At 46.5% G+C, this 13,461-nt stretch overlaps 1 protein-coding gene across 1 annotated transcript in view; it reads left to right on the top strand.

The window, feature by feature from the left end:
* The window catches only part of LOC135913274 (glycine receptor subunit alpha-2-like), a 102,709-nt gene that overhangs the window by 49,184 nt on the left and 40,064 nt on the right, over positions 1–13,461 (top strand). Inside the window, exons 2-3 of the mRNA XM_065445863.2 lie at positions 11,460–11,527; positions 12,980–13,047. Of these exons, the coding sequence (XP_065301935.1) occupies positions 11,460–11,527; positions 12,980–13,047 (136 nt within the window). The remainder of the gene's footprint in view (positions 1–11,459; positions 11,528–12,979; positions 13,048–13,461) is intronic.

Genomic DNA, 13,461 nt, shown 5'->3' with positions numbered 1-13,461 from the left:
TAAGTCGCACCGGGTGCAAGCATTTCTTAGCATACACCAATATGCGGCACAAATGGGACCATTGCGTTTCTTTGGGGGCGAATTTTAGGGTGAAAACATGCAGAAAAAGTGTTGCACCTCGTGTGCCAGCAAACTTCTCTCTCTCTCCCTTTCCCACACGATGAAAACGACAGTACGTGTCTAAACACTTGGCACGGCTCAAGCGCTTCGGGGAGTCTTGCAAAACAATGTAGCTCGGGATTGCCCGCGTGCCGAGGTGATTCGCTATCCTTGTTTACCAAGTCCCACCGCGGCTGCCCGTTCCGTTGCCGCTTCTCTTCTTTTGTGCGTGCCGCAAGGTCGCAGTGCTGGCGCCTAATTGGAGAGAGTGTGCCGACGGCGTTTTGAAAGGCGTAGCGCTCGGACGCGGCAATGACCGACTGCGGTGACGTCAACGCAAGGACCCGGGTGGCCTAGGGCAAGGCGACCAGCACGCCGATTCGTACAGAGAATACTAGAGCGAGGTTTGATGCCACTGGGTGTGCGGCAGCCGCTAGTATGGCGGCTAAAACCAGGATGCGGATTGGAGGCTTTCGAATGTCATTTATCTGAAGTTCATGTCCAAACGGTTTCGAATGGCCACTTGGCTGCTTAACCGTGGCCTTCTCGAAGCAATCATTACACCAGAAATAAATATGTCTCAATTAATATGTAATCTTATTACGATCAGCTCACTGCTGATCACTGCTGTTAAGTGCTGACAAACGAAATCGTTGCCGAATGTTGAATTGATACAATCATATTCATCGTTATGATCATCCTTGTCTATGTCCACTGCAACTACAAGATGAAGGGTTCTTCCACTGATCTCGATGATTTTCCCGTCTCACGCGCAAAATAATTTGTAGAATATTAAATTGTGGGTTTTTATTTGCTACCCAAATAGGTTCTGACTATGCAGTGGCACGCCGCTTTGTTCGAGTTCAACAGCGCCGCGCTTTATGTCTTGTGCCAACTAGCACCATCCTATCCACGCAGATTTTTCTTATTTCATCACGCACACACGCATAAACATATACACTGAGATCCGTACGGAAGATCTGTTCACAACTATTTGGAAACAAGAGAGGTACATATGGTCAGTGACCGGCTTCATTCCTGAACGCGATATCCCCTGACCGGACGGTATTCCGTCAAACTCTCCAGTATACTAAGCGTGCGAGACTAATTTTAGCGCCCGTTTCGGCTTATTGCAGTCTACGTCATGTTGCCCTTAGGCAGGAGGCGCGCGAATGTTTCTTGCCATTGTGGCACGCGGAACTACCACTGAAAAAAACAGAAAACCATGGTTTTGCTCTTGCAACTCTTGAAGTAATCTGCGTTTTTTCCGCCTTCCTCTTTACACACCGTCGCGTAACCTCAACGTGTTCGCACCGCTATCGAGATTGAGCGAGTCCGCCGAGCAAACTACGGATGCGACGCGAAGATTACAACTGAGACGGGAAGAAGACCGAGCATACGCACACACACACGCACTTACCATACATACACATCCTTGCTTACAAGATCCTGCATAGTTCGCTGCGCCTGTTCGAAGAAAGGGACGACGACGAAGTTACTGTGCTCGGTTGCTGGTTTTCTTCTGGTGCTGCAGTTTTTCTCTGTTTACATTTTTTTTGTGCATCAGTAACAGGCAACGACGTTTGTGCTGCACCCTGAAGTCTTCTACTCTGCTGGGAGATCCTCCCCGCGGAGCTTGCCATGGAAGATATGGTCTTGGACGCGTCTGGCGGTCAGCATAGACCGCCCGCGGCTCGGAAGCGGCTCAGTTCGGCAGTAGGGTCCGACGCTACTGATTCCGAGCTTTCTGACTCAAGATCGGAAGATTCGGATGCTTTCATACCTGTCAAGCACCGCCGCCCACGACGGACGTCTCCGGCGTCGTCCTCAAGTGAAGGGACTATCATATACAGCACCATCAAGACTACGACAGTAGCTTTCATTCCCATCGACGCGATGGTAAGCCTGAATGCTATCTCTCGACAAAAACATAATGATTTCTTCTTCAAACTGGCCCCTGGACTAATCCAAGAGGTTCGCGTGAACCCCTGGAAAAATGTCATTGCCGTTGACACGACTGATGATAAGATGGTGCAAACTCTTCTTGGTTTGTCTGAAATCTGTGGGGTCCACACACGTCCCTACATACCACAGGGTACAAATATAGTGGCTGGTGTCGTATCTGATGTGGACTTGGATCTCAAAGACGACGTTTTTAAGACCATGATCGTTTGCACGCCACCATGCAAAATAATTAGCGTTCGAAGGCTGGGCACGTCAAAGTGCATGAAGATACTTTTCGCCTCTGGAAAGCTGCCTAGTCATATAAAGGCTGGACTTGTGCGCTATCCTGTTCGACCTTTCGTACCACGGCCTTTGCAATGCCATAAATGTTTCAAGATTGGTCATGTTCAGGGTTTTTGCACCAGAGATCTGGTCTGTGCCAAATGCGGTGGAAATCACCATGTAGATTCCTGTGAAAGTCAGGCATATCGGTGCCCTAACTGTAATGGTGAACATTTGGCAACGGATAAAGGATGTCCCTCATTGAAGAATGAAGTACAGGCACTAAAAAAGAAAGCCATAAAGAAGGCAGCAGGAGATGAGAGCTCCCGTCGCCGTAGTGCTGCCCCAGCGACTGGAAAAGCAGCGCGTTCAAAGAGTGACAAAGAAACAACGCATCAGAAAGCAGGGGGGCGGACCTTCTGCCTCTCAGACACATCGTGGCCAGCGCTTCCATCGAAACCGCCGGAACAAGTATCTACAAAGACTTCGACCACAGTGGAAAGCACTGCAAACACAGTACCGAAACCGGTATCAACCAACGACGATGTGCAACTTGTCAATCTTCTAAAGATGCTTGTCAACGTCATAAGATCTCTAATCGCCGGTCGCCAGACTCCAGCAGCGTCAGCAGCAGAGCAACTTTTGGAGGCACTCGTTCCTGTCCTCGATGGCCTTTGCTAGACGTTTTACCGGAAACAATTCTAACAGTTGTCAGCAGCCTCGCCCCTTTGTGCTGCAATGGAATGTCAGGTCGATGCGACCGCGGCACGCTGATTTAGTCCTTCGACTAGTCGCTATGAAGACTCCACCAGACATTGTAGCGCTTCAGGAAACTGACGTCAGGAAAGACGAATATCGATTGCCAGGCTTCGTGGGTGTCCACAGTAACACTCGATGCGCGGAACCAGCTTGTGGCTCTTTCCAGTGTGTGGAGGCGGCGCATACGCGCAATTCTTCAAAAGCATCAGTGTACGTTCGTGCTGACTTGGACTTCGCAGTTATTGACACAGACGGCATCTGTGACGATGAGTTTGAATGTGCCGCTGTTACTGTGAGCCTCAGAGGTGTGTGTACGACGGTGGCAAGCATATACCACAGGCCTACACGTTGTTCCGATACGTCGCTACTTGAGTGCTTAGTGTCTCGGTGTGGTGCCTCGTTTGTGTTATGCGGGGACTTTAATGCCCACCATCCACGATGGTGTAGCCGTCCCCAAGACAATCGTGGGGCAGAGATTAACGAGCTCATTATCAAGAATGATCTCCAAATACTGAATGACGGTTCACCTACATTTATTGGTAGAGGAAAGGAGCATTCCACTATAGACCTTGCGATAACAACGAGAGATGTGTGCTTAGCCTGGTCATGTGAACCCGACCCGTGGGGCTCAGATCACTTACCCATTTGGTTAACACCAACACATACTGCGGGTCGCCAGGATGTCGTTTATACAGTTACTAACTGGGACAAGTTCCGACAGCTGATCTCAGAGGCACCATCTCAAGACAGCCTATTTAAACATATGAGTGAGTGCTTACAAAAAGCTACAGTACAACGAAGAAGGAATATCGGCAAACCAAATCCCGATCTCAAGCTTTTGCGGCTCCGCGCATGTCGACGGCGCGCTTATAGGCGGGCGCAGCGCTCTAAACGACGCACCGACTGGACTATATACAATCGCCTTGATGCAGTCATACGGCGGCATACAAAACAACTTCGTCGCAAGAGCTGGGAAGCTTTGTGTAGTTCGTTGCATACTGGAAGTGGTTTTGGAAATGTATGGCGCATACTGAAGGCTCTCCGCACTCCTGAAATCTGCAAGAATCCTACGGCTACATTGAGCATAGCGACTGGCCAGTCACCAAAAGTAATAGCAGAGGCATTTGCAGACCTTTTCGTCTCTCATGCATCCAGTGACACCACAATTAGCGACCTTCCTTGTTTGACAAGTCACAGCACCGTAATCGCTTCCTACGGTCCAGCTTGCCAGATGGACGAGGCAGATTTCACTCTTGAGGAGCTGCGGCACGCGCTGAGCCTCTCCAAACGCCGCACTGCTCCAGGCGCAGATGGTGTGACGTATCAAGCATTGCGGAACGTTGATAAGAGTTTCCATGACCGTATATTGGACGAATATAACGAAGTATGGAGAACCGGTGTAATCCCTGCTGAGTGGAAATCGTCCGTGGTAATACCAATTTTAAAGCCCGGGCGTCCGGCAAGGCACCTGAAGTCCTACCGACCAATATCCCTAACTTCAAACATCATCAAGTTAATGGAGCGAATGGTCTTGTTTCGCTTAGATGTCAGGCTAGAGGAGCTGAATTTTTTCCCTGATGTCATGAGTGGCTTTCGTCGCCGCCGTTCGGCTCTGGACAGCATATCAGACCTCGTCTCAGCACTCGAATTTGCTAAAGAAAACAAGCATTCCGCCTACATGCTCTTCCTGGACATACAGCAAGCTTTCGATTCAGTTCCGCACAACGCGATTATTTTCGCTCTTGCAACCGCGGGAATTTCGGGTCGTCTGCTCCAGTTTGTGCGTAATTTTCTGTCGGAGCGCCGGATGAAAGTACGTGTCGGAGGAGTAACTAGTGAATACCGAAATGTGACGTGTGGTGTTCCACAGGGCAGCGTATTATCACCGCTTTTGTTTAACGCGGCACTCGCCGCGCTTCCAAGTCGTTTGCCTCGAGACACTGACTTCCCTGTGAGCATAGCTGTCTACGCAGATGACATTGCTCTGTGGATAAGCGGCCCTTCGCACCTTGGTCCGCGACTTCGTGCAAGCTTGCAAAGAGCTCTCAACGCTACTTCGGAGTACTTGGGTGAAGTTGGTCTGCTCATATCACCTGCTAAGTCGGCTGCAATAGCATATCACCCTAAACAACGCGCTCGTCGAACAATGAGCCGACTGTATCTTGATGAATCGCCTATAAACTGGGTGCGACAACACCGTTATTTGGGCTTAATTGTGGATGATCGAATCTCTTGGCGTCCTGCCGTTAAATCTGTACGACGCAAATCGCACTCCCTTCTTAAGTATGTGGCCGCCCTAACTGCTCGAGGTGCTGGTTGCGACCAAACAACGGCTCTTCAGGTGTACCAGTCATCTGTACTTTCAGGCATGCTGTACGCATTACCAATTTTGAACATACCACCTAGTTTGATGGCCCAACTGGAGCGAGATCATCGCGTTGCCCTTCGACTAATGCTTGGATTACCTCGTGAGGCGCAATCTATTGCATTACTTACTGAAGCGCATCAGTTACCCCTGAGGCTGCAAGCAGATCAGAGAGCTCTGTATCACATTGAGCGTCTGCACCGCGCATCGAATGGTCAATCGCTCCTTGATCGTCTGATTCACCGACCATTATCTCGCATGGGAAAAATGGCGGCATTATTTATGGATATCACTACCATTTCTGAACACGCTGCTTCAGATACGTCTCCGCCTCCAAAAGGTATCACGAAACACGTATTCCCCATTTTCCTCACAATCCCTGACATGCACAAAAAGTCTGATATGGCTGTTTCGGCAATGTTTCAATTGGCTCAGTCTCACTTGTTCGAACAGTTTCCAGATTATCTTCAAGTTTTCACGGATGCATCTATACACAACGACGGTCAAGGCGCCTCTGCAGCTTTTTACTGCCCTTCAACAGAAGTACGACGTATCTTTCAAATACCTCATCCAACTTCGTCAACAACTGCGGAACTAGCAGCGATTAATGTTGCACTGAAATACGTGCAAGAGGAGTTAATTACATCGAAGGTTGTCATCTTTACGGACTCCCGTGCTGCCCTTAGCAGGTTACAACGCAGTGAGCTTGATTGTCCACTTGTGCGCAGCATTAATGACTCTGCGAGCAAAATTACATCACGTGGGGTATGTCTCGTTGCTCAATGGATACCTTCACACGTAGGAATCGCCGGCAATGAAGAGGCTGATCGGCTCGCTTCAAGTTGCGTTCATAACAACTGTGACTGCCCAGAAATTACGTGCAAGCTTGATGACGCTCGTCTGTTGATTCGTCGCCACCTACTCAAGCAGCATCCAGATCAGCGCGTCGCAAATGGAACGTTCCCGCCCCGTGTTCGTGGTCGAGGCTTGCCTCGTCGCGCTAGAGCACAACTGCTCAAGCTGAGGGTTGGTTGCGTGAACGTGCGCGAACGTTTATACAGACAAGGGCGTGCGGAAAGTCCATTGTGTACGTCTTGTGGCTGTTACGAGACACTTCAGCACCTTATACTTGAGTGTCCCGCTTTCAGTACGCAGCGCATGTCACTAGTGAGAAACTATCATCTCCTTGGCCTGCGGTGTGCGACACTCGAGGAATGTTTATACCCCAGTGGCTGTGCATCTAAACGTGATCAGGCCCATCGCGCCCTACTAACCTTTATAGACCTAACTAACTTATGTTCACGTTTGTAGCATGAACATTCGACATTCAGTTGTAGCGTGACCTTTAGTGACCGGCCCTACTGTGTGTGATCAGTACTATACCCTAACGCTTCTTCCTTCGAAGATGGGAGGTGGCGGGTTCAAACACCTTGTAGTGTATATTGTGAACCGGTGATTACGTGCAGGTGATTGCATGAAACGGTGATTACGTGCAGCTTCACTTGGCGTCTCATCGTGGAGAACACAATCAGCCACATAGCGAACTAGCCATGGACATGGTTGATAATTGTGGAGGCTGTTTCGACGCGGCGTCACTTTAATTCCGGCTGCAGAGTTCTACTTTAGTCTTTAGATTTGTCCTGTTGCAGTGTTCTACTTTGGTCTTTGGATTTGTCCTGTTGCTCTCCTTTCCTTTTTCCTTTTTCCTCCCCTCCTTCCTATCTTCCATTTCTGTGTTGCTGTCGCCTCCCTTCAGAAGAGTAGGCAGGCGTTGTGCCCCTTCCGGTGGCAGTTGCCAGCCTGCTCCTCGCTATCCCTTTCCCGTTACCTGTGTATATGTGTATATGTGTGCAAAACAAATAATAATAATAATAATAATAATAATAATAATAATAATAATAATAATAATAATAATAATAATAATAATAATAATAATAATAATAATAATAATAATAAGAAAGGTTTTGCGCTCGCCGATGCACTGTTCTAGCTCATATTTTGCTGAAAGATCGCATTTTTGCAGTCTACCTCGTTTACTGTACCGCAGTTACCACACCTACCACAGTTAACCACGTGGTTTTTAAGAAAAAAGTGTGAATTTGCCTTCACTCATGGGGATGCAAGCTGCTGCAGCGACGGCGCAAGCATATGCTTGTGTCGCCGCATGCCGGCAGCGGCAGAAAGCAGCCGGTCAGTGAGATTTGCCGCATGTTGCGCGCTCCTGGAACACGCGGCGAATCTTCCTAGCCGTCTGCTCCCTAGCCGGCACCGTACTTGTGCGGCAATATTTCTTTCTATCATGCCAATAAAATGATAATAAAAGAAGGCCTGATATGCTGGTATTTGCATAAAAATGCGACGTGCAATCGCTCTGTAAGCTAAAAACCGATTCCGGGAAATGCCAGGGTCGGCCCTGACATTTCCCGGAATCGGTTTTTAGGTTACAGAGCGCTTGCACGTCGCATTTTCATGCAATTACCAGCATATCAAGCCTTCTTCTTTTAATATCCCTGAAGTCCTGGCTGTCCAGTACGCCGGTGATAGGGCTAGGAGGCTTGACCACCTGGTCCCAACATGGAACTAGCCAGGCAGGTGGCAACACCTTTTACAGGGCAAGAATAAAGTCTGTAACTGCTTTGTAAACACTCCCAAATATATGTTTTGGAGTCTGAATTAAGCCACTTTTGCAAATGCAGGTGAGTCTGTGGCGCGACCTTATAACGGTTCGGAAAGCGAAGTGATCGGCTAGCCTCGCGTGATTGGTTAGAATGGCGCTTTCGTCAGCAGAAACCCAATTCTGACCAATCACTCGAGGCCAAATGAACGATTAGCTTTCCGAACTGTTATGAGGTGACACCCCTGGAAACGAAACAGCGCGTTGAAATATATCCACGGAAAAGTTGGCGTTTGAATTCGTGCTGACAGTACGACACTGTTCGCGAGGCGCGGGCAATTTGATAAGGCAGGAGGCTAGAGATGAGACATCAGACGTTCGCTACAGAACTGGAGAAAAGTTTCTATTTTAATAGCACCTTGTCATACTTCATTAAAAACAAGCCATCAAAGTTCTGGCGAACCATCAGTCCACCAAGTGAGAGCTCTCCTTCATTCATAATTGCTAATCAACCATGCTCAGATAATCTTAGCATTACTGAAGCTTTCAATAATTACTTTAAATCAGTGTTCACCTGTGATGATGGACGCACCCCCACGTTTTGCACTACTCTTTCGTCATCACCTTTTCCTAGTATGGCAATCACTTCAGCTGGTGTACACAATCTTATACTCAAGATCGATACTATGAAAAGTACTGGGCCAGATAATATACCAGATATGTTTTTACGGCGATATTCTGAATGGAGCTCTCGGTACTTATCCCTAATTTTTTCGAAATCTGTAGAATCGTCCACTGTTCCAATACTCTGGAAATGTGCTAAAGTTGTTCCAATTCACAAAGAGGGTAATGAGCAGGAAATATCTAACTACAGACCTATTTATTTAATATCAACATCTTGTAAACTATTGGAACACATTATTCATAAATATATCATTGAGTACTTATCTGAACATAATATTCTTTCGCATGCTCAACATGGCTTCCCTTCCAGATTCTCCGCGGTAACACAACTTCTAGAATTCTCCCATGATACTGCATCCACACTTAACCTTAGATGACAACTTGATGCCATTTTTATTGATTACAGTAAAGCTTTTGACACAGTGTGCCATAAAAAGCTTCTCATTAAACTCAAGGCAATAATTCATGATTATAAATTACTAGGTTGGATACAGGACTACCTAAGTACAAGAACCCAGTTTGTTGCATTCAATAATGTTCACTCATTTCGTGTCAATGTTACATCCGGTGTACCACAGGGGTCTGTCTTGGGTCCTTTGCTGTTTGTAGTCTATGTAAATGATGTCGTTGATGTAACCGCGGGCACTTCTGTCAAAATAAGACTATATGCTGATGACTGCGTCCTTTACTCTACTATAAGTAGTAATCATGATCAGTTAGAGCTGAATGAAGTCTTCACCCGTTTTTGCGAATGGAGCAGAACATGGCAAATGTCACTTAATTTTAAGAAAACCGTATCAATGACTTTTTCGAATAAAAAACAACCATTACAATTTACATATTTTAATGAAGCGCACAAGCTTGCAAGCGTCCACACGTTTAAATACCTTGGTGTTACTTTCTCCCCTGATCTAAAATGGCATGCTCACATTAACTGTATAACCAACAAGGCGTTGAGAAAACTGGGTTTTCTTAAAAGAACCTTAGGAGATGCAACTAAAGGATGTAAATTAACGGCATACAGATCACTAATAAGGCCTCTACTTGAATACGCGTCGGTAGTGTGGTCGCCACATCATTCCAAAGACATAGCCGTGCTTGAGTCTATTCAGAAAAAGGCCATAAGGTTTATATATAATCGTGATGACCGCCATTTCTCACCGACATCACATGCGAGCAAGCTACTACTAAAGCCACTGGCACATAGACGTACTTGTGACCGTGTTGTTCTGCTACATAAAATTGCTCATGGGAAAACTTATGTCAATGCACCTATTCTTTTCACTAACCCTTCTTCTCGGCCCACCAGAAGAAGTCATCATCTTAACATTGTTCCTTTGAATGCAATGATTGATTGTTTTAGGTTTTCCTTTTTTCCGCATACAATTGTGATTTGGAATGGCCTTGAGGGGTCCTTGCGTGAGTTACCAAGTGATGTATTTGCCAACCTATTACCTAATCATGTTCATTAATCAACTAGCTATTCCTCATATTGTTTTTTCTATTGTTTGTTTTCTTTTTGCCACTCAAATGTATTCTTCAACTGATTGACATATGTATGCACTCACTCCTGCAATATCTTGCTATGCAAGATGGTAGTATATGTAAATAAATAAATAAATAAATAAATAAATAAAATAAATAAAAAGTCGTTCACGAGGTGGCCTATACTATATAGGCACGTCTCAAGCCGGGCGATAACTTCATAACCATGTTAATTCGGTGAAACCGAACTCCGGGATAACGCCAATGAAGGATGCGGATTATAATACCCCCTCCTACTGAGTAGCGTAGTCTCGATAGCAGCGCGTGAAACTATTACCACGTGTTGGCAATATTGCCAACGTTGACGCGTGACAATATTGGCACGGGTCTCGATGAAGTGGCGTTTTCGCTGTTTCAAAATTTCCCTGACAAACGGCAAATGAACGAAGCTTCTAAAATGTGCGAAATTCAATAATATGCGACAACCTTCAAGGAAATCGCTAATTTTAGGAATGCCGTGTCCGCGGCTGATATCTCAAAGCTGCGTTATTGGAGTGAAAAAACAGAAACGCTGACGTCAGTGCGGAAGAGTAATACACTGCGCGATATTTTACAGTGATCTTTACCGCGTAGTGTCTGTGCTTAATAATGACGAAGCACACCAGTGAAACTTCCTTTAAAATATTCAGCAGCGCACTCCTGCGACTTGAAAGGGACAATAAAGAGAAGAATGATTTGAGCTTAATTGAACAATTACCCTAGTACAACACATACACAAAAAACAGGCACTCTTATCGCGAGAAGGGGTTTGGTTCGCCAGAAAAGGTTTGGCGACGCCGCCTAGAAATATCCACCCGAGCAGGCTGTGACGTCATGGATTTTGACGCCGTTTTCGAGGGCCTATGTTATGCTCTTATTGGTAAAAATGAACTACATTGCATTCTAAAAGAGCCAAAGCGGGAACTTGGGAAGTGTGGAGAATTTTTACTGAACACAGAAGGGCTGAAATGCGGGAAAAATTTTTTCGCAATTCGCGTTAAATACCAAAGTTAAACTTATTACCGCGAAATCAACGAAAGTAGAGTTCTTCGCGAATACTTTATCAATATAAGCTCATTAATTGTTTCTCTTTAGCATCCCTTAAATGTATAAATTGGCTTCGAACTCACATGCATTTGAGTTCATATGGGGGTGAAGCTAAGACATCGCAAAATTTGTGTGTTGCAGGCCCCGAGTGAGGCTCAGCGACCTGGTTTCTGAGGAATACGACGTGATGCAGCCACCCATCGAAGGAGGTGCGTGAACTTTCGCTTCGTCTTCGCAGCGCTTTACGATAGCATGCACTGAGGACAGTTGTACTTCACCGGTTTCTTCTGAGGATTAATCGCAAACGTGTAGCGCTGCAAAAAATGATCAGGCAGCCAAGCAGTGAATTTTGAAATTGTTTGCTATCTTTAGAACACAAGCTCCATGAGACGGAAAAAAAAACGAACGAAAAGTTGCGTAAATGACGTTCCTTTTGATAGAGCCTGGGCTATAATTCCATATGTGTGGCGAAGCTCGTTCCACAGCGGCGCGCTGATGTACTTGTCAGGCGTTCCGCGAACAACTGTGCGCGTGAAGACAACGCGCCTCACATTTGATTGTAGCTGACTAGCAGATATGCTGCATGAGGCTTGGTCCCCACGCTAACTGAATGGACGTTGTCTCGATGCAGATAGAGAGAAACTGTAAAATGGGGACTCAGGGCCGTGGTTTCCGAGCCACATGGTCAGCCCAGGCTGTGAGACTGTGAGACAAGCACGCATTGCCAATTGGCCACGCTAAGGTACGAATTGGTGCGGCTGCCAGGCAGCTCCCCGAGGATTGTAACCCCGTCCGTGTGCCCCGGACGCATTCGCAGGAGCATGCATCAGGATGAGGTTGATGATGATGGCCGCGGGGGTTGATGGCCACAATCCGCAAAAGACAGATAGAGAAACACACGGACCCGTTGATCTTAAGAGCTATGGTTCCAAAAGTGCGATAGGGACCAATATCTTTCGGTGACGCCTTTCTTTCTTTGGGACGCTTACCTGTCGTGTGGCGTCTGACTTTTATTTAAGGTCGGTAAGGATTTTTCCCCTTTTAGGCTAAAATTATCACGAGGCGGATTACTCGTTGACGATGACGCCAGAATGTGGTAGCACTAAATGTCTCTTAAATAAAAAGTAACGGGACGATGCATCTTTCTTGTATATTGTGCTTTGCGTTTGTGCGCGGTGTACACATTTGTATACGCTGGAGGCTGTGTAGATACTTTACGAATAATGTAACTTCCCCCTTTTTTATTGCAACTTAAGAGGACTAAAACTGCCTTGGCACGGTGAAAAAAAAAAAAAACTACAGGTAGTGAGATACACGGTGAAACTAAAGTTTTCACCAAGTTTAGTGTTGCAGTCTGCCGAAATATCCACGAATGCGTTGAAAGTGTATACTGCCGCATTTCAAAATTGTGAATGCGAGGCTGCGTGGCTATACTTGAATGAATTAAGCTATTTTGCAAAGCTTGCCCGTTGAGGAATTTTGACGTTGAGGCAACCTACGGCGACTTCATAGGCCTTGTGGGTAACACGGAAGAAACAAATGGGAATTCGGGACTATATCGCGGCTCAAACGACCTGAATCCAGCGGTAAACGAACAGAATAACATTGTCTCAAATAATCAGGAGCTTATTAATTATACGCATTCAATTTTTTTCCCTCAGGGCGACCCGTCCTGGTGAACGTGTCGGTGTCGGTGCTCAACATCCGTTCGGTGGACGAAGGACGCCAGGTGAGACACTCCGGCCTCGTATCACGTGCAGCTCTGGCGCGTAGTACTTGCATGGGCAACACGAAGTAGAAATCTTCCGAAAAGGTGCAGCGTGAGTCGCGTTGTCCACAATGCACGTTCAAATGACCAGCAGCGGTGGCTCACAGTGATTATGGTATTGTGCTGCCGGCCGTAATAAGCTCGCGGGTTCAAATTCGTGGTCCGGCAGCCGCATTCCGATGGCGGCGGAATGCAAAAACACTAATTTACCGTGCTGCGGGTGCAGGTTACACAATTTTAGGTTACAGCATACCGGAATGTACTAGGCGTTGGCGTGTCTTGTATTTCACATGTTCATTTTGGGATGTTAAGAATCAATCAATCAATCAATCAATCAATCAATCAATCAATCAATCAATCAATCAATCAATCAAT

The sequence above is a fragment of the Dermacentor albipictus genome, chromosome 5, assembly GCF_038994185.2.
Source record: "Dermacentor albipictus isolate Rhodes 1998 colony chromosome 5, USDA_Dalb.pri_finalv2, whole genome shotgun sequence".
Taxonomy (NCBI): domain Eukaryota; kingdom Metazoa; phylum Arthropoda; class Arachnida; order Ixodida; family Ixodidae; genus Dermacentor; species Dermacentor albipictus.
Note: the sequence above shows the minus strand (reverse complement) of the source record. Positions and strands in the feature narration are given on the sequence as shown.